The sequence below is a fragment of the Paramisgurnus dabryanus genome, chromosome 1 (assembly GCF_030506205.2).
Source record: "Paramisgurnus dabryanus chromosome 1, PD_genome_1.1, whole genome shotgun sequence".
In the NCBI taxonomy this organism is placed as follows: domain Eukaryota; kingdom Metazoa; phylum Chordata; class Actinopteri; order Cypriniformes; family Cobitidae; genus Paramisgurnus; species Paramisgurnus dabryanus.
In genome coordinates this window covers 10,116,287-10,139,636 of record NC_133337.1, presented here as the reverse complement: position 1 = coordinate 10,139,636, position 23,350 = coordinate 10,116,287, and the positions used below count along the sequence as shown (strand labels likewise).

At 39.7% G+C, this 23,350-nt stretch overlaps 1 protein-coding gene across 1 annotated transcript in view; it reads right to left on the bottom strand.

Annotated features, from left to right (window-relative positions):
• Positions 1 to 8,041: 8,041 nt before the first annotated feature.
• Positions 8,042 to 23,350, bottom strand: part of LOC135747183 (scavenger receptor cysteine-rich domain-containing protein DMBT1-like) — a 63,391-nt gene continuing 48,082 nt past the window's right edge. The window contains exon 7 of the mRNA XM_065265848.2: positions 8,042 to 8,807. Coding sequence (XP_065121920.2) covers positions 8,440 to 8,807 — 368 coding nt within the window. The 3' untranslated portion in view covers positions 8,042 to 8,439. The remainder of the gene's footprint in view (positions 8,808 to 23,350) is intronic.

Here is a 23,350-nt window from a genome sequence, read left to right as displayed (position 1 = left end):
AACACATAAACTGAATGTGTTATCAACATGTCAGTTTATTATAAGAAAAAAAGACTTTAACAGCCAATGGGTTTACAGCTGGGGAAACTGGACTGATTTTTAGACTGGTTTAGTGTTAATCAACATCTAACTCAGGGACAAAAGTTAACTGTTAATTAAAATTAAATAAATCTTCAATCTGTGGCTAAAACATGCATTAAAGGAGAAAAAATATTCAATTCTTTCAATAGCTATTATCTGACAACTATCGATAACATTACCATGTGTAATTTAATGGTGTAAATGTTTTTAATGAATACACATTTAAGATGACCATGAATTAACTCTAATTTGCATAGTCATTGATATAAAAGCTTATTTTTGCATATAATATAAGCATTGTCTAAAAATGAAAATAGGCTTATACATAATTATTATTACAAGACCATCATGTAGCCTAATATTAGACACCCAAACCAAACAGAAGTTTAAGATCATATACATCTTGAACGTAGATATATAAATGAACACAGAGAAGGGAAGTTTAACACTGTGAAGCACAAGCAAACATGCAGAGAACTGAATTGCAGTTAAAAACCATCAGGATATTATCAAGGGCTTATTTTATTGCATTTGGAGCCTTACCTCCAGATCAGTGGCGCCCCCAGGATTGTTTTCATGGGGGGGCACAAAGGGGCCAGTACAAATCTTAGGGTGGCACAATTAAAAAAATTATTATGCCTGAATCTAATGGTCAACAGTTTTCCCATTGCTTTTAATGCTATTGTATAGTTGTTCTTATTTATTACTAGTATATGATTTACTAGAGACAAATACAAATAATTTAAAGATCAGATGGTGGAATAGTATTAATCCATCAAAGATGAGTATCGACCGATCATCGTTTGATTTGTGTATTTAAAATACATTATTTTATTACAATGAGTTATATCCAGTGTTATCCAGTTAACATACTGTAATTAAAGTGACATACTTTAGTCCTTAACACGTTTCTAGTCTTCTATAAAGTTTTCTCGACGTGGGCACCAATCTTACCTCTCTCTCTGTCTCTGTCTCTCTCTCTGTCTCTCTCTGTCTCTCTCTCTCTCTCTCTCTCACACACACACACACACATACACATACACACAAAGACGCGTTTGAAGGGAAAAGCGCGTGTTTTCGGCAATTGCGCAGCCCAATTCGCGTCATTGGCATTTCGCATCGCCCCTTGCGAGGACGCGTCTGTCTGATTGCGTCTTTGCATTGACTTTGTATGTAATCTACTCTCGCAAATCGTTGAACTTGCGTTTGGTGAGTATGCCCCATAATGAATGGAAACACATTATTCCCTTCGCGGCACCGCAGGCAGTGAGTGCACATGCACAAGTGCAGCGGGTACACTGGCAAGAGTAGAGCGAGACCTTCAGCCTATGTGCCGGGCACGGGCGTCATGCACCATTTTTTAAGGGGGCACAGTGCGCACAGCTCACAGAAATGTGTGCATACACAGACATCAAACGAAATATTATAGATTCTTCAGTCTTTTCTATGGCACTTACATTTGTAACAAGCTAAGCGCCCCAGCCTTCATGCAAAAACCTCCAAAACAAAAGTGTTGACTAACTTTTATATCAAATACTATTCAATCGGATTATTGACATATTGGCATCATATTTACATCTGAAATGGCATGTTTTGTTTATTTACGTTTTGTTTAATGACTTCTAATTGTGTCATTAATGCATTTTGCAAAACAACTGCATAATCCTATGAAATTAATGTAATTATAAATCCATAAAGTACATAAACAACGAAAATGACATAAGCTATAGCCACGTGATTGATTTTAATGTTCAATAACGATTTGAAACAATATGTTTAGATAAAATTATTAGAGTAACAGACTTTTTTATTAAATGTTACCTCGTATGTGAGCATGTGTGATTCTGCGCCCCCGTGAACTCTGGCGAACTTTGGCGTTGTGCCAAGAAGATAAATCTAGAAATCTCTACTAATATAAAGTCCAGACGGTCACATTTTAAACTATACATTTTCTACACAGAGGAGGTTAACAGCACATTACTGTCCTGGGGTTTGGAAATGTTGTAAGCGTTTCTTATGCTGAGTTTACACCAAACGCGGTTTGGGCGTCAAAATCGCGTCTACCGCGCGTGGTTTGCCGCTTGAACAATTTGGATGCATTCGCGCGTGTAGAGCGGAGTAGACGCGCGGAAAAACCAAGCATTTGACGCGCGTCAGAGGCAAACTCCGCTTCTTGTGGGAGGGGCAAGTGCTATGCGGTTGTCTTTTTGCAAAATGACTGATGTTGATTGTGCATTTATCGAGAGAGTTACCAGTTTGTATTTGGTAACCTTACTATGGGGAAAATAAACGACACGGGTCGATAAACGTCACGTGACTCAAAAGTGAAGTGTGTATTACAATTACCAGGTTGCCCAATGTCCTCACTGACACTCTTCCAAGCGAGGTCCTTTTTATTCCTGTCTCCTCTATAGAAATAAGAACTTGTGTCGTATAGCTCCGGGTGTCTGCTTATGGACAATATCAAGCCGTGGTTGAGTGAGTGACTCCGGGCGGGGCTGCCACCACAGCAGCAAGCAGGCTCCTGATTGGTTAACGCGGCGCGAAATTCCGCCAAAGTTCAAATTTTTCAACTCGGGCGTCAGCCGCAAATTCGCGTGAACCGCTAGATGCACAAAAAGCACCATTCGCGCTTACCGCGCGTACCGCGCACAACGCTCAATTCGCGCCTTTCGCCCGAGCTTCACGCGCGAAAGAGGCGGAAACGCGTCTTCCGCGCCGCGCCGAACGCCTCTTCCGCGCCGCGGGACCTCTTGACGCGCGTCAACGCGTCTTCACATTGACTTAACATTGAAATCACTCGCGCTTCACGCCCTTACCGCGGTCGGTGTAAATGCAGCATTAGACGTTTTAATTCCTCAGATAGCCAAATGCAACAGCAAAGCTTGTGAGCGCGCTCCGACGCTGATGACGCCAGAATAAAGAAATTTAACACGATCAAAGCGGCAAAAATGACAAGTGAAAGTGACAATGATGCAGCACAGAATTGATAATATTGCGCATATTAAACAGATTAAAAGACAAGTAACAGATTAATGGATGCTTCTTTGATTTTGAGGTTGCATGCAAAATCCAGTTGGCTCAAAAACCGAGGGTCAGTTTGAATGGGCATGACGTCTCTGGTGCCGGGGTTTAGCCCCGGGTGGCCCCAGCCCAATTTAAACCCTGACAGTGATTATCTAAGTTGAAACAATATGCTTTATATAACCTAGAATTAACTGAGTTTTACTTACTAGTTTGTGAGTTTCTTCTGTAATGCATGCAATGGCTGAACAGGAGCGAACAGGACGTCACGTGTACGTCACATGGATGGTAGTGCGGCTGCGCGTAATCGCGGGTAAAGGAGAGGGGAGGGGTTAAGGTTGTATTCTATTTAACACATTATACAAATGTATTTTATTTTTTTACATAGCTTTTAGTGTACATTTTAATGAATACATATTACTACTATTATTTCAATCTAAAAATCTCAAAAAAAAAAATTTTTTTTTTAAAAATCTCATTCTGTTTGGGGGGGCCACTGGGGGGGCCAGTGACTTGATTTAAATGTTGTTTACTCACATGTGCGTTGTAAACTCTATGGATTTTATGTTGCAGCACTCGTTCACTTCTCTGGACTGTTTGTTTACAGTGTCGCGTGAGCAGCTACACTGCAGGTTCGACTTCATTTGGCGCTAAGCAGACCTCTTGGTGATGTCAAAGTACCGCGAGAGCGAGTCAAAGCAGATTTCTCCATGTGATAACTGGAGTCTCTCTCGCGGTACTTTGCTGTCACTCGCCAGTCTGCTCCCCAGTTACTTTCGCGTCACTATAGTAATCTGATTTCATAGAAATTCATACGCCGATCGGATCGCGCAGTTCGGCATGAAGTATATAGCCTAATATGTATTTCAACTCGCTAAAGTAGCAAGTGTAGCATGCTAATGGTCAATGCTTCACATCTATATTATGACTAAACTTTAAAAATGTCACAAAACCATGCTGTTACGCATCCTCACGCTATTTTTAGTGGGTATACGGAAATCCTTGACAATTTCTAGTGGGTATACGGCGTATACCTGCGTATCACGTAGACTACACCACTGGTTATAATAACCCAGCAGTTGGGTTAAAACAACCCAGCATAGGGGTCAATTTTAACTGTAGAAAAGTGTCACCTTTAATAAATGGACTATTCCGGTGACCCCTGTCATTCAGGGCCTAATGGACTGTTCCAAAACTTTCTGCTAGAGTCCGCGAAGTGTCAGAGAATTGAGCGGGTAAATGATAATGAGAATGGAGATCGGCTGAAGATTGTAAATAGTTGTAGTTTAAATAAGTATAATTGATTCAAATCAAAGGAGGTTTTATAGACTGTGCGTGTGTGTGCATTATATTAACCACACATCTATGCACATTTAATAGTCAACGATTTGAATTATACTTTGAGTGAGACATACTTGTTCTAAACGGACAAACGGTAGTCTTCAACTGTAGCCGAGACTTCTGTTCAATATTTATCGATCTTCTATGAATTGTCGATAAGAATTAAATCAATAAACTTAACGATTGTCGAATAAGCAAAATCTTGGACCTGGGTACGGTGCCTGCGTAAAACACATACAGCCAGAGAAAAAAAATGAAGTGAGAGAGCAGAAGTTAAACTATCTATAACCACAACAATGCTTGATGTCAAACACACCTGGGTTTTTTAACGTCAATCGAGATGAGGCTGGCTGCTAATGCAACAAAATGCCATCCGCAGTGGATTTGATAGGGTCCGATACAGAAAATGCAAATACAGTTAGGATACTGAAAGCAAAGACCCTCTTCGGGGAAGCCTGCAAGCTTAGCATAGCAACGCTGCTAACGTTGCTTGACACAGGGAAGGAGACCAAAAGCCATTTTAATGAAAGATTGAAATGTATTCTTATATTCTAGCAAGAAAATGTAAACTGTAACTGACTGTCTTTACACTCTGAACATCCGCAACATATATCACTTATCATTATTGACTGACTTGAGGCACTACACACTAGCCAAGTTAACCGTTGGGTATTTTCTAATGTAAGGTTGCCATCTCCACAGCAGTGGTTTTCAATGTTATTTCTGGAGGCCCACTGCTCTTCACATTTTGTATGTCTCCCTTATTCAACACACCTGATCCAAATCATCAGCTCATTAGTAGAGATCCCTATGAACTGAACTGAGTTTGTCAGATGAGAGAAACATACAAAATGTGCAGAGCAGTGGGCCTCCAGGAACGGAGTTGAGAACCACTGCCATACAGTATGTTATAACCACTACCCCAACTTGTAAAAATATTGGTTATATATCTGTTTATAAGGAGGGAACTACTAACTATAATTTTGTTGTACAGAACACAGAACATTCAATAAATCAAACAGGTTTCATATATGGTGCATATACAACAAATTATTATTTGTAAACCCAAAAGAACTGAATAAATGTGTTTCACTGCTTCAAATCCTTTTATGTATTGTAATAAAGTATAAACATTTACAAAAAACATATATACACATTCAGAAACATTATCTTTGCTGAAAGTACGCCGCAGGTCTAAGCTGAGGTGACTATGGGAAAAGTACCCTTTGTGTGCTTCATGGATATAATTACAACAAACGTTGTATCAACGGCTTGTAAAGTGAGATGAACAACTAGAAAAATAACACTTGATGATAATAAGACTTGTATTTTGACTCTCTTGCAGAGTGCCCATGTGAGGCGAAGTTATACACGATGTCTATTAGTCATTATGTTTAATTATAAGATAAGTTAAAATTGATCATTTTATCTTAACACCAACTACATTGACTTATTTTACAATCCAACTAGCATGTTATTTAGACAGAATAAAATCTTTTAATTTGCGTGAGGAAGCTGACGTTTTTACGCACACTTTTATGTCATTGGCTATATGCCACCACAGTAAAGGCTTATTGCACTATTACTGTTAACGATTATTCGATTTATTGATCGTTCATTTGAACGATCATCGAAAAATTGGGACATTGCATAAATTGACATCCCTATTATTTACCCAACATGGGATACAAATAACTCAGCCATTTTTAGAGTGCATGCTTGCATAAAACTACCTTCAACTTATTTAAATATTTTAAAAGGTTTTTTTTCACAAATTTATATTATACTAGGAAAGAAAGGCTTTTTATTGTGTGTATTTGACGAGATTATGCTAAAACATACACTATATTGCCAAAAGAATTGGGACAACCCTCCAAATCATTGAATTTAGGTGTTCTGATCACTTCCAGTGAAAGGACCTTTAAATGCTTTATCATACCAAGACATCCCTGCTGAAAAAACAATACAACCATTACAGAAAATTCTAATGGTTTTATTGGGAATTTTATTGGTTCTAATGGAATATGGCCAGTGTAGTGGTTTTAATGGTAAAAGCTAATGGTTCCTATTGGTATATTAATGGAAACCATTAGAATTTTCTTTAATGGTTTTATTGTTTTTTTCAGCAGGGATTTTGGCCAATTTCACGCTCCCAACTTTGTGGGAACAGTTTTGGGATTAAGAATAGGATGTCATTCAGGTTCATGTGCATATATAAAGGCAGGTGTCCCAAAACTATCTAATGGTGCTTTTCCATTGCATAGTACCCCACGGTTTAGTTTAGTTTGGGTCGGGTCAGCTCACCTCACTTTGGCGTGGTTAGCTTTTCCATCGAGTTTAGTATCACTTCGCAGTGGGAGGGATTATAGGCGTGTCGTTATATTTGCACTTCCTACTGCTGTGACATCTTACAAGTGAGAGAGTTGTACATTCCCATACATGTATTATTTCTCAGTCCGCCACAAAATTAAAATTGGCCAACACAAATAGATGTTTGCATATCGCGTTTATCACTAACGTTACCTCAGTCTCACATGACAGTTTCTATTCAAATACCGCGGCGTCAGTTGACGGCGCTCCGCTGAGCCTAATTGAAGTTGCATTTAAGCATATATAATGCTGACGTGCTTGTCGCGAATGTTCCGCCACAAACTGCAAGTTTGGAAAAAACTGTTATGGTGTCACTGGTTCTTAACCTGTGGATGTTTGTTTGTGAGTTTGGGAACTTATAGCAGAGAACAGATGACAACATGTTTGCTTGAGACAGCGCAAGCTAGCCTAGCACAGGTAAAGCTAATCTACATTATAGCAATGACGCTGCAGTGATGATCCCTCAGACCAATCAGTGACCTACAGTGTTTTCGCGTCACTTTGGTATCAGCTTGGGTCGCTTGGAACCCCAATCGAGGTGGTATGAAAAAAAGTATCGGGTCCTACGTACTGCACCCAATGGAAAAGCTCCCAAAAGTAAGCTAACCCGACCCAAACTAAACCAAACCGTGGGGTACTATGCAATGGAAAAGTGCCATAAAAGGGCATCAGTTAGCATCATTAGACTTACTATGTTTTTACATGCTAAGTAATGTCATTGTCAAGCCTATGTGTTAGGCACCCTTGCAGCCAAGTCCACAACAAAAACTAAAAACTATACTTCACACTGCAACTTTAGCTCTGAAAGCGTAAACAATGTATATTTCAAGCAACCACAAGAATTTGAAGTTTATATACTGTAGGTAAATATGCTAACGCTGGTTTGATGGCAAGGTTTCGAAGGCTGTAATATGGTTCTTATGCTGCCATCTTAGACTCCTCTGCATTCAGAAGAGAGTATCAGCATAGTGTAGGCCTAAGCACTCATAGTGACGTACAACAAATGCTTGTTGAGGGTTGTTTTGCTCCCTGCTCTGTGTCTTCGTTCTCGTCATACTTTACTATAAAAAGTGCACACGCTACGCTGATACTCTTTTCCGAATGCAGAGGAGTCTAAAGTCCAGAGTATAGTCTCGTTTTTTACGTGTACGGCCTTGCAAAGTATAGTTTATTTGACTTGTACGTGTACACAGACGTTTGACGCATGCGCAGTCAGCCAGACACCATATACATCTGATGTAAATATTGGAAATACCTAAATGTGTGCGTATAAAAAAGGATGGACATATGTATCTTGATGGCTTGAGGTTCAGTAAATCATGGGGTAATTTTATTTTTTGACTATCACTTTAAGTTTGGGGACTTTTTTTGATTGGGATGCAGTGACTCAGTCGATCTATTGCTTGTGCCACACAGACATTCACGTATCCGTGCTGCATGCATCAAAAGGTTTATACGAAAGCAGATTAAGTTAATGACTTTTTCGCAACCAGCCACATTACAAAGCAATTAAAAAAGGCAAACAAACCAGTCTTTGGGGGTTAAATGCGTTCAGATACGGTTTTGTTTGGATAATCTGAGTTTATCCTAAAAGGATAATTTTTGTATGCAATTACAAATATCCTAAGCAGTCAGATGAAGGGTAGAGCACAGACTGTCAAAAAACACAGTATCTATCCTACCTCGACAGATGACTCCAGCATCATTTGAATGATCACAGTCGTTTATTCCCCATCCACGAAATCTGCACCCTCTTAGTAACAATTCACTTCCTGTACAATGAACATTATCCATCCATATTGTTCCAACACCTGGTCCAAAGTAAGTATATCTTTTTGGTTCACCACCAGTTGGACATCCAACCTCTTTACACACCACTGCAGCATCATAAGTACCAAAGTAATCCTGACACACTGTTCCCCATATTCCATCATGAAGAACTTCCACTCGTCCAGAACATAAGTTACTGCCATTCACCAACCTAACAGAGGCTAAACATGAATAAAAGTTATTAAAAATGCCAAAATGTTCTTGTCAACTCTTTCATTGGTTACTCATGCGGACTAATGCTGTTTCATAAATGTACGCAGTACGCTGTAGTTTTGTCTGTGGAACACAAAAAAAGGACTTTAAAAAATTCAACATCCACATGCCAGTTTAAAAATGTGGGATGGTAAATGCACGGGCATTGGAAGCCTAAGAAATGTGGGTGGGTCCAAAACATTTACTGGATATAATTTTCTTGTATTGTGGTGTCTTTTAATCAAACAATTGCTTTAACAGCCTAAAAACTTTTTTTACTTTGTTGCATCACAGGAATGCAGTAGGCGAAAGTAGATAAGGAAAGAAATGGAGTTTAAATGATATGGACTCTAAATGGGCCAAGTGGAGTGGATTATTAGACCATTCCTCAAGGGGAATGGATTTGACTGATGGCACTCGACAAGTGAACAGACCAGCTAAATTAGAGAAAAAGTGAGTGGGTCCAAATCATTAGTTTTAAAACCTGGGTAGGTCTTGTCCCACCCATGTACAGTATAATGGTTCCGACACCCATGGGTAAATTAGATTTATGGGCCATTTTCATTTTCCCACACATAATTTTCTCAGTTAACATATTTCTAAAGGTATCACCAGATATTGGTTACAACCCAGGGAATTCACACGTTCAAAGAAATCAAACCATAGATGTCCATAAATTAAGTAGTGTATAACATGACACAAGGAAAAAGTATTGAACACGCTTACTGAAATTTATTAATACTTTGTACAATTAAGCCTTTCTGTGGGCCTCTTCTATGAACTCTGATCTTTAGTTATTTCCATAGATTTTCAATTGGACTTAAGTCTTGGCCATTCTAGTATCTTAATTTTCTTTCTCTGAAACCAAATGAGTTTCCATGGCTGTCTGTTTGGGTTAGGGTTTACCCATCATGAGATGTTTCTTGGTAATGAGACATTATTTTATAGGCCATCAGTTGGGACTGAACCAGTTGTTCAAGGGGTAGGATTCCTTTAATATTACTGACTGTCTTGGCTTTCCATGTCTTTTTGCACTTTGTTTTCTTCGGGGTCCAATTATTTTACCTGTGTCATTTTACATGATAACACATAACTTAATTTATGGAAATCTATGGTTTGATTGCTTTGCATGTATGGATTGCATGGTTTGTTACCAAGATCTGGTGAAAATTTAATGTGAAATATAGCTGTAGACAGCGATACGGGGCCAAGCAACAATGGTCCTGCAACACGCAACGAAGCTGAAAGGACATGCAATTGAAGAATGCAATGTAGCAGATATGTATGGGAACTATCAGCACACAGGACTCAGAGATGAGAATGAACATAATGAAAAAATAAAAATTTTGAAGTATAATATTTATGTGCATGTGGAAAGAAGGACCGATTAGTCCAATGCTGACCTAGAAAACAATTGAACCACTAAAGCATCATACATGTTACACATGAGACTTAAACCAAAAGAGCACAAACGAAATAATACCTGTTAAAATAATAAAGTAAAATACAAATAATGAATTGAAGCTTTTGACTCTAAAGTAAGAGACTTCAATTGCTGCCCTAGCCAGGATTTGAACCCATGATCTCCAGGTGTCATGCCTGTCACTCATCTGGTTGAGCTACAGGGGAGACATACATACAGACAGCTGCTTAAGTTAGATTGCTGAAGTGACAATGTGTATGTTCAGGTGTGGAGAGATTTTTCTCAAGAAGAGAATATTTTTTAAAACCCCTGTAGGTAGTCAAACCTGTTCGAACATTTGACTCTACATGACACAAATTTGTCAACCATTTTGATTGCCGCCGTATGGTGGATTTGAACCCGCAACCTCTGGATTTCATGCCCATCACGCATTTGGTTGAGCTACTGGGAAGGCATAGATTACCCCATCAAATATTCTCCATAGAAGTTTAGTTGATTAAATGGTTTAAAAGTTATTCCTGTTGACAAATGTATTACTTTTGAACAAAGATAAATATCAAAATTATGTTTGGTCATTTCTATGTGGCTCGGTCCAAAGATAATCTGAGCCAAATTGTGTAACAATTCAACAAACACTGCAAAAGTAGTAGCAAAAAAACTGAATACTGTACTTTTCAAAATGGCCGCTACTGCATATTTGAACTGGTGATGATGCTTGGCCACCAAATTACTGCAAGCCGTGCAGAACATGGAAAACAGACTGGTTGAGAATAATAGGTGAGAATAAACTCAAAACAAATATTAATAGAAAAACATAACACATGCATCAGACGGGATTCGAACCCTCAACCTCTGAGTTTTGATGCATGCGTTTAGTAGACTGCGCTACACAGGCAGTGTAGCTAGCCAAGGTTTTCAGAGCTGCAAACATTCAAATGGCCCAATCAAGGACGGTGCAGACATGACATTGGAGAGCAGAAATAACAAAATTACAATTTATATGAGAATCAGATAGTTTAAGTGAGAACAGTTAAAGTTTAAGTCAAGAAAAACATGTTGTATAGGAATGCACAACATGTTATAATACAGTCATAATAATTTTAATGAGACAATGTCACAGGGACAGTCAACTTTGGACAGGTATTTCTCGGGAATGGCAGAGAATATCAAAAATGTGTTTGGTCATTTCTGTGCGGATTGCTCCAAAGTTTATGTGAGCAGAGCCTGGCATAAAATAGACTTAATTTGCAAAAGTAGTAGCGAAAAAACTACTTCACATATGCTATGAAATAAGACATGAACAGAATGTTGAAAACTGACAAATGAGATATCGTTGCAATCGACATAAACCAGTGAATAAAAATTCACAAAGAAAATGAATATCAGACAAAGTTTTCAGAAGTTATGGGCTGTTTTATATAGTTTATGAACCCTAGGTGGCGCTGTCTTCAGATTTCCCAGGTACCTTCAGGACATCATACCAATGCTTCCTACCGATTTTTGTGCCGATACATTATATAGAATAATAGTTATCCCAATTTAAAACAAAATTCAAAATAGTGTACAGGCGGTTTGGTAATTTCTGGCATAATATATATCGACAGATTTGTCATGAGCCAAGGAATCCATAGACACCAAGATCATAATTTTCTATCAAACATTTCAATAGTTATGGGCAAAAATAGCCATTTTTCATATCTCATGACCCATAGGTGGCGCTGTCCTCAAATTTGGCATGGTACCCCAGTTCATGGTCCTTATGAAGGGTACCAAGTTTCATTTCAATTGATCAAAGAATGACCGAGATAATGACTCAGAACGAATTTTGGGTCGACATCGTTAAATGTACGCATTTATAACTTTTGAACAAAGATAAAAATCAAAATTCTGTTCGGTCATTTCTCTGCGGCTCCGTCCAAAGAAAATTTGAGCCAAATTGTGTAACAATTCAAGAAACACTGCAAAAGTAGTAGCAAAAAAACTGAATACTGTACTTTTCAAAATGGCTGCTACTGCATTTTTGAAATGGTGGTGGCGATTGGCAACCAAATTATGACAAGCAGTGCAGAACATGGAAAACAGACTGGTTAAGAATAATAGGTGAGAATTAACTCCAAACAAAATCTTATTAGTAAAACATAACACATGCATCAGGTGGGATTCGAACCCTCAACCTCTGAGTTTTGATGCATGCGTTTAGTAGACTGCGCTACACAGGCAGTGTAGCTAGCCAAGGTTTTCAGAGCTGCAAACATTCAAATGGCACAATCAAGGAAGATGCAGACATGACATTGCAGAGCAGAAATAACAAAATTACAATTTATATGAGAATCAGATAGTTTAAGTGAGAACAGTTAAAGTTTAAGTCAAGAAAAACATGTTGTATAGGAATGTACAACATGTTATAATACGGTCATAATAATTTAATATGACAAAGAGACAATGTCACAGGGACAGTCAACTTTGGAGAGGTATTTCTCGGGAATGGCAGAGAATATAAAAAATGTGTTTGGTCATTTCTATGCGGATTGCTCTAAAGTTTATGTGAGCAGAGCCCGGCATAAAATAGACTTAATTTGCAAAAGTAGTAGCGAAAAAACTACTTCACATATGCTATGTAATAAAATATTAACAGAATGTTGGAAACTGACAAATGAGATATCGTTGCAATCGACAGAAACCAGTGAATAAAAATTCACAAAGAAAATGAATATCGGACAAAGTTTTTAGAAGTTATAGGCTGTTTTATATAGTTTATAAACCCTAGGTGGCGCTGTTTTCAGATTTCCCAGGTACCTTCAGGACATCATACCGATGCTCCCTACCGATTTTTGTGCCGATACATTATATCGAATAATAGTTATCACAATATATGACAAAATTCAAAATGGTGGACAGGCGGTTTGGTAATTTCTGGCATAATATATATCGACAGATTTGTCATGAGCCAAGGAATCCATAGACACCAAGAGCATAATTTTCTATCAAACATTTCAAAAGTTATGGGCAAAAATAGCCATTTTTCATATCTCATGACCCATAGGTGGCGCTGTCCTCAAATTTGACATGGTACCCCAGTTCATGGTCCTTATGAAGGGTACCAAGTTTTATTTCAATTGATCAAAGAATGACCGAGATAATGACTCAGAACGAATTTTGGGTCGACATCGATAAATGTACGCATTTATAACTTTTGAACAAAGATAAAAATCAAAATTCTGTTCGGTCATTTCTATGCACCTCGGTCCAAAGATTATCTGTGCCAAATTGCGTAACAATGCAATGAACGCTGCAAAAGTAGTAGCGAAAAAACAAAATACTGTACTTTTCAAAATGGCCGCTACTGTAATGGGTGGAGTCTTAATGTAAGGTGTTCATTGTAATGAGCGTGAGGAGAGCAATCAGATGTACTAAGTAGAATTTTTGTTGATCAAATTATTCTAGAGTTATAACCATTTGAATATTGAATTTTTGAAGTGTTGGTGGCGCTATAGAGTTAATGCTAGAGACCCCATATTTGGTCACATAACTATTTAGGACCACCACTACAAGTGTGGCAAATTTTTTTCATTTTCCTATGTACGGTTCATAGGGCTGCCATAGACTCCCATTGGGGAAGAAGAAATATAATAATAATAATAATAAATATAGCTGCAAGCAGCAACACGGGGTCAAGCACCTTCGGCGCAATGCACACACAGCACAGCAAGCACACAAAGCACAGCAAGTTCACAATGCACAGCAAGCACACAAAGCACAGCAATTACACAAATCACAGCAGGCACACAAAGCACAGCAAGCTCACAAAGCACAGCAAGCACACAAAGCACAGCAAGCACACAAAGCACAGCAAGCACACAAAGCACAGCAAGCTCACAATGCACAGCAAGCACACAAAGCACATCAAGCACGCAAAGCACAGCAAGCTCACAAAGCACAGCAAACTCACAAAGCGCAGCAAGCACACAAAGCACAGCAAGCTCACAAAGCACAGCAAGCTCACAAAGCACAGCAAGCTCACAAAGCACAGCAAGCACACAAAGCACAGCAAGCACACAAAGCACAGTAATCTCACAAAGCACAGCAAACTCACAAAGCACAGCAAGCACACAAAGCACAGCAAGCTCACAAAGCACAGCAAGCTCACAAAGCACAGCAAACTCACAAAGCGCAGCAAGCACACAAAGCACAGCAAGCTCACAAAGCACAGCAAGCTCACAAAGCACAGCAAGCTCACAAAGCACAGCAAGCACACAAAGCACAGTAAGCACACAAAGCACAGCAAGCACACAAAGCATAGCAACAAAAAAAGCACTGCAAGCACACAAAGCACAGCAAGCACAGCAAGCTCACAAAGCACAGCAAGCTCACAAAGCACAACCAGCACACAAAGCACAGCAAACTCCCAAAGCACAGCAAGCACACAAAGCACACAAAGCACAGAAAGCACAGCAAGAACCACCACAATGCAGAGCAACAACAGCAAACATGGAAAAATAGAACACATTTGAACTACAGACAGGTTGAGAAGAACTGATGAGGAAGAACAAAATACCTGACTCAGGTGGGATTCAAACCCAGGAACTCAGAATCTCAATACATATGATTAACTTGATGCGCCACTCAGATGACACAGCTCATGAGGCAGCAGAAAAGAGATTAGAAAGCTACAAGGATTAACATATGTCAAATTAGTTTATAAACCCTAGGTGGCGCTGTATTCTGACTTCTCAGGTACCTTCAGGATATCATGTCAAAGCTCCTTATCAATTTTTGCGCAGATATGTCCAATAGTTCAAAAAATATAACAATTTATGTCAAATTTCAAAATGGCGGACAGGCGGTTTAGTCAAACCTGGCATAATACACATTGACAGATGCGGCATGAGGCAAGCTATCCATAGACAGCAAGTTCATAATTTTCTGACAAACAGTTCAGTAGTTATGGGCAAAAATATCATTTTTTTAAATCTCATGACCCATAGGTGGCGCTGTCACCAAATTTGGCATGGACCCCAGGTTCATGGTCAACATTAAGTGTACCAAATTTTATTTCAATTGATCAAAGAATGACCGAGCTACAGCTTCAGAACCATTTTTGCGTCAACCTTGATAAGTTTGCGCATTTATTACTTTTGAACAAAAATAATTATAAAAATTCTGTTCGGTCAATTCTGTGCGGATCACTCCAAAGATCATCTGTGCCAAATCTCATAAGAATTGAACCACGTTTGAAGAAGGAGTAGCGAAAAAACGAAATACTGTACATTTCAAAATGGCCGCTACTGTAATGGGTGGAGTCTTACTGTAAAGTATCAAATTCAATAAGCAGGATGAGAGCAATCACGTGTACTAAGTAGAATTTTCATAGATCAAATGGTTCACCAGTTATAACAGTTTGAACATTGAATTTTTGGACTACTGGTGGCGCTATAGAGTTACTGCTAAAGACCCCATTTTTGGTCACATGACTATTTATGACCACCTCTACAACTGTGCCAAATTTCATCATTTTCCTATGTACGGTTCATAGGGCTGCCATAGACTCCCATTGGGGAAAAATAATAATAATAATAAATATAGCTGCAAGCAGCAACACGGGGTCAAGCACCTTCGGCGCAATGCACACACAGCACAGCAAGCACACAAAGCACAGCAAATTCACAATGCACAGCAAGTACACAAAGCACAGCAATTACACAAATCACAGCAGGCACACAAAGCACAGCAAGCTCACAAAGCACAGCAAGCACACAAAGCACAGCAAGCACACAAAGCACAGCAAGCACACAAAGCACAGCAAGCTCACAATGCACAGCAAGCACACAAAGCACAGCAAGCTCACAATGCACAGCAAGCACACAAAGCACAGCAATTACACAAAGCACATCAAACTCGCAAAGCACAGCAAGCACACAAAGCACAGCAAGCACGCAAAGCACAGCAAGCACACAAAGCACAGTAATCTCACAAAGCATAGCAAACTCACAAAGCACAGCAAGCACACAAAGCACAGCAAGCTCACAAAGCACAGCAAGCTCACAAAGCACAGCAAACTCACAAAGCACAGCAAGCACACAAAGCACAGCAAGCTCACAAAGCACAGCAAGCTCACAAAGCACAGCAAACTCACAAAGCACAGCAAGCTCACAAAGCACAGCAAGCACACAAAGCACAGTAAGCACACAAAGCACAACCAGCACACAAAGCACAGCAAACTCCCAAAGTACAGCATGCACACAAAGCACACAAAGCACAGAAAGCACAGCAAGAACCACCACAATGCAGAGCAAAAACAGCAAACATGGAAAAATAGAACACATTTGAACTACAGACAGGTTGAGAAGAACTGATGAGGAAGAATAAAATACCTGACTCAGGTGGGATTCAAACCCAGGAACTCAGAATCTCAATACATATGATTAACTTGATGCGCCACTCAGATGACACAGCTCATGAGGCAGCAGAAAAGAGATTAGAAAGCTACAAGGATTAACATATGTCAAATTAGTTTATAAACCCTAGGTGGCGCTGTATTCTGACTTCTCAGGTACCTTCAGGATATCATGTCAAAGCTCCTTATCAATTTTTGCGCAGATATGTCCAATAGTTCAAAAAATATAACAATTTATATCAAATTTCAAAATGGCGGACAGGCGGTTTGGTCAAACCCGGCATAATACACATCGACAGATGCGGCATGAGGTAAGCAATCCATAGACATCAAGATCATAATTTTCTGACAAACAGTTCAGAAGTTATGGGCAAAAATAGCCTATTTTCCTATCTCATTACCCATAGGTGGCGCTGTCACCAAATTTGGCATGGACCCCAAGTTCATGGTCGACATGAAGTGTACCAAATTTCATTTCAATTGATCAAAGAATGACCGAGCTACAGCTTCAGAACCATTTTTGCGTCAACCTCGTTAAGTTTGCGCATTTATTACTTTTGAACAAAGATAAATATCAAAATTCTGTTCAGTCATTTCTATGCGGCTCACTCCAAAGATCACCTGTGCCAAATCTCATAAGAATTGAACCACATTTGAAGGAGGAGTAGCGAAAAAACTAAATACTGTACATTTCAAAATGGCCGTTACTGTAATGGGTGGAGTCTTACTGTAAAGTATCAAATTCAATAAGCGGGATGAGAGCAATCACGTGTACTAAGTAGAATTTTCATAGATCAAATGGTTCACTATTTATAACAGTTTGAACATTGATTTTTTGCACTGCTGGTGGCGCTATAGAGTTATTGCTAGAGACCCCATTTTTGGTCACATGACTATTTATGACCACCTCTACAACTGTGCCAAATTTCATCATTTTCCTATGTACGGTTCATAGGGCTGCCATAGACTCCCATGGGACGATAATAATAATAATAATACTAACAATTCCAATAGGTGTCTCAGCACCTTCGGTGCTTGACCCCTAATAATAAATATAGCTGCAAGCAGCAACACGGGGTCAAGCACCTTCGGCGCAATGCACACACAGCACAGCAAGCACACAAAGCACGGCAAGCTCACAAAGCAGAGCAATTACACAAATCACAGCAGGCACACAAAGCACAGCAAGCTCACAAAGCACAGCAAGCACACAAAGCACAGCAAGCACACAAAGCACAGCAAGCTCACAATGCACAGCAAGCACACAAGCACAGCAATTACACAAATCACAGCAGGCACACAAAGCACAGCAAGCTCACAAAGCACAGCAAGCACACAAACCACAGCAAGCACACAAAGCACAGCAAGCCCACAAAGCACAGCAAGCTCACAAAGCACAGCAAGCACACAAAGCACAGCAAGCTCACAAAGCACAGCAAGCTCACAAAGCACATCAAGCACACAAAGCACAGCAAGCACACAAAGCACAGCAAGCAAACAAAGCATAGCAAGCTCACAAAGCACAGCAAGCACACAAAGCACATCAATTACACAAATCACAACAGGCATACAAAGCACAGCAAGCTCACAAAGCACAGCAAGCACACAAAGCACAGCAGGCACACAAAGCACAGCAAGCACACAAAGCACAGCAATTACACAAATCACAGCAGGCACAGCAAGCTCACAAAGCACAGCAAGCACACAAAGCACAGCAAGCACACAAAGCACAGCAAGCTCACAATGCACACCAAGCACACAAAGCACAGCAATTACACAAATCACAGCAGGCACACAAAGCACAGTAAGCTCACAAAGCACAGCAAGCACACAAAGCACAGCAAGCTCACAAAGCACAGCAAGCACACAAAGCACAGCAAGCACACAAAGCACAGCAAGCACACAAAGCATAGCAAGCTCACAAAGCACAGCAAGCACACAAAGCACATTAATTACACAAATCACAGCAGGCACTCAAAGCACAGCAAGCTCACAAAGCACAGCAAGCACACAAAGCACAGCAAGCACACAAAGCACAGCAAGCACACAAAGCACAGCAAGTACACAAAGCATAGCAAGCTCACAAAGCACAGCAAGCACACAAAGCACAGCAAGCTCACAAAGCACAGCAAGCTCACAAAGCACAGCAAGCACACAAAGCACAGCAAGCTCACAAAGCACAGCAAGCACACAAAGCACAGTAAGCTCACAAAGCACAGCAAGCTCACAAAGCACAGCAAGCACACAAAGCACAGCAAGCACACAAAGCACAGCAAGCACCATAAATTTCATCAAAAACGCAAGGCTCAGGAATCATAGAGCAGAACCACCACAATGCAGAGCAACAACAGCAAACATGGAAAAATAGAACACATGTGAACTACAGACAGGTTTAGAAGAATTGATGAGGAAGAACAAAATACCTGACTCAGGTGGGATTCGAACCCAGGATCTCAGAATCTCAATGCATACGATTAACTAGGTGCGCCACTCAGTTGACACGGTTCATTGGGCAGCAGAAAAGAGATAACAGTATAATATCAATAAGAATTGTTATAGTTTATAACCCATAGGTGGCGCTGTACTCTGACTTCCCAGGTAACTTCAGGACATCATGTCAAAGTTTCTTACCAATTTTTGCGCGGATATCTCGAATAGTTCAAATAATATAACAATTTATGTGAAATTTCAAAATGGCGGACAGGTGGTTTGGTCAAACCCGGCATAATACATATCGACAGATGCGGCATGAGGTAAGCAATCCATAGACATCAAGATCATAATTTTCTGACAAACAGTTCAGAAGTTATGGGCAAAAATAGCCTATTTTCCTATCTCATTACCCATAGGTGGCGCTGTCACCAAATTTGGCATGAACCCCAAGTTCATGGTCCACATGAAGTGTACCAAATTTCATTTCAATTGATCAAAGAATGACCAAGCTACAGCTTCAGAACCATTTTTGCGTCAACCTCGTTAAGTATGCGCATTTATTACTTTTGAACAAAGATAAATATCAAAATTCTGTTCAGTCATTTCTATGCGGCTCACTCCAAAGATCACCTGTGCCAAATCTCATAAGAATTGAACCACATTTGAAGGAGGAGTAGCGAAAAAACTAAATACTGTACATTTCAAAATGGCCGTTACTGTAATGGGTGGAGTCTTACTGTAAAGTATCAAATTCAATAAGCGGGATGAGAGCAATCACGTGTACTAAGTAGAATTTTCATAGATCAAATGGTTCACTATTTATAACAGTTTGAACATTGATTTTTTGCACTGCTGGTGGCGCTATAGAGTTATTGCTAGAGACCCCATTTTTGGTCACATGACTTTTTAAGACCACCACTACAACTGTGCCAAATTTCATCATTTTCCTATGTACGGTTCATAGGGCTGCCATAGACTCCCATGGGACGATAATAATAATAAATATAGCTGCAAGCAGCGATTCGGGGCCAAGCACCTTTAGCGCAATGAGCACCCAAAGCACAGCAAGCAACATAGAAGGTATCAATCACCCAATGCTCACTGACCACCCAAGGTGCATCAAGAACACAAAGCGCAGCAAGTACCCAAAGCGTTGCAATGACAGAGCAGAACCACCGCAGTGCAGAGCAGCAACAGAAAACATGGCAAAAATAGAACATATGTGAACTACAGACAGGTCAAGAAGAATAGGTGGGAAAGAACAAAACTTTAATAGAAGAAATTAACACCTGCCTCAGGTGGGATTCGAACCCATGAACTCAGGATCTCTATGCATACGACTTAATGGATGCGCCACTCAGCAGACACAGCTCAAGGGGCAGCAGGAAAGAGATTACAGAAATGCAAGCATTGACATATGCCAATCACCAAAGATGTAGAAATGACACCGCAGAGCAGAAATCACAAAAATACAATGTATATGAGAATCAAAAAGCTCAAGTGAGATTGAAGACAAGAAGAACATTCCGTAGAGTAACGCTATAAAATGTAATATAAAGTAATTAACTATGACAAATAGACAACATCACAGGGACGATCAACTTTACAGAGGTTTTTCTCAAAAAATTCCTAGGTGCAAGAAAAATCTGTTCAGTCATTTCTGTGCGGATTGCTCCAAACATTATACGAGCAGAACCTGGCATAAAATAAACAAAATTTGTAAAAGGAGTAGCGAAAAAATCATTTACCATATGCCTTACAATAACACATGAACAGAATGATGGAAAATGACAAACGAGGTATCGTTGCAATCGGCATAAACCAGTGAATACAATTTCACAAAGAAAATTAATATCCGACAAAGTATTCAGAAGTTATGAGCAGTTCTATAAGAACTGTTATAGTTTATAACCCCTAGGTGGCGCTGTATTCTGACTTCCCAGATACAATCAGGACATCATGCCAAAGCTTACTACCGATTTTTGCGCCAATATATCCAATACTTCAAAAGTTATAACAATTTATGACAAATTTCAAAATGGCGGACAGGCGGTTCGGTCAAACCCGGCATAATACACATCGACAGATGCGGCATGAGGTAAGGAATCCGTAGACACCAAGATCATAATTTTCTGACAAACGATTCAGAAGTTATGCGCAAAAATAGCCTTTTTTACTATCTCATGACCCATAGGTGGCGCTGTCACCAAATTTGGCATGGACCCCCATTTCATGGTCGACATGAAGCGTACCAAATTTCATCTCGATTGATCAAAGAATGACCGAGATACAGCTTCAGAACCAATTTTGCGTCAATCTCGTTAAGTTCACGCATGAATTACTTTTAAATAAAGAAAAATATCAAAATTCTGTTCAGTCATTTCTATGCGGCTCACTCCAAAGATCACATGTGCCAAATCTCATAAGAATTGAACCAAATTTGAAGGAGGAGTAGCGAAAAAACGAAATACTGTACATTTCAAAATGGCCGCTACTGTAATGGGTGGAGTCTTACTGTAAAGTATCAAATTCAATAAGTGGGATGAGAGCAATCACGTGTACTAAGTAGAATTTTCATAGATCAAATGGTTCACCAATTATAACAGTTTGAACATTGAATTTTTGCACTGCTGGTGGCGCTATAGAGTTACTGCTAGAGACCCCATTTTTGGTCACATGACTTTTTAGGACCACCACTACAACTGTGCCAAATTTCATCACTCTACTACTTACGGTTCATAGGGCTGCCATAGACTCCCATTGGACAAGAGTAAGAATAATAATAATAATACTAAATATAGCTGCAAGCAGCAATTGCGGGGTCAAGCACCTTCAGCGCAATGAGCACCCAAAGCACAGCAAAAACCACACGACGCAGCAAATGCGCAAAGCGCAGAAAGCGCGCAATACAGAGCCCGAACCCGAAGCAAAGCAAATGCAGAGCAGAACCACTGCAGTGCGGAGCAACAACAGTAAAGATGGCAAAAATATAACACGTGTGGAAAACCAGACAGGTCGAGAAGAACGTGTTAAAGGGAACACAAAAGGAAATCTCAATAAGTGAAAGTAAGAGCTGGGATTCGAACCCATGACCTCAGGTTCCCAAAGCAACGCACTAACCGCATGCGCCACTGAGTAAACGATTAAACCACTGAGTTGGTGTGTCCAAGCTATAGAATAGAGATTTAGAGCTGTAAACATTGATATCCAGCAATTACCAAACGTGCAGAAATAACAACAGAGAGCACAAATAACTGAAATACAATGTATTGTATGAAAATCACAAAACTTAAGTGAGAAAAAAGTTAAGACAAAATATCACTGCACATGGGGTTTGAACCCATGACCTCAGAATCTCATGGCATGTGGTTAACCAGATGCGCAACTCAGCTAACACAGCTCAAAGGGCAGCAAAAAACAGCTTAGGTGCTTCAAGGATTGACGTGTGCCAATCAACACAGATGCAGAACTGACAGTGCAGAGCAGAACTATCAGAAATACAATGTATATGGGAATCAAAAAGCTCAAATGAGATTGAAGACAAGAACATCATTCTGTATAGTAATGCTATACAATGTAATATACAGTCACATTAATTTACTATGACAAATAGACAACGTCACAGGCACGGTCAACTTTGGAGTGGTATTTCTAAGAAAGAGAACAGAATATCAAAAATCTGTTCGGTCATTTCTGTGCGGATTGCTCCAAACATTATACGAGCAGTACCTGGCATAAAATAAACAACATTTGTAAAAGGAGTAGCGAAAAAATAATCTACCATATGCTTTACAATAACACATGAACAGAATGTTGGAAAATGACAAACGAGGCATCGTTGCAATCGGCATAAACCAGTGAAAACAATTTCACAAAGAAATTAATATCAGACAAAGTATTCAGAAGTTATAAGCAGTTCCATGAGAACTGTTATAGTTTATAACCCCTAGGTGGCGCTGTACTCTGACTTCCCAGGTACCTTCAGGACATCATGTCGAAGCTCCTTACTAATTTTTGCGCGGATATGTCCAATAGTTCAAAAAATATAACAAATTATGTGAAATTTCAAAATGGCGGACAGGCGGTTCGGTCAAACCCGGCATAATACACATCGACAGATGCGGCATGAGGTAAGCAATCCATAGACATCAAGATCATAATTTTCTGACAAACAGTTCAGAAGTTATGGGCAAAAATAGCCTATTTTATTATCTCATGACCCATAGGTGGCGCTGTCACCAAATTTGGCATGGACCCCAAGT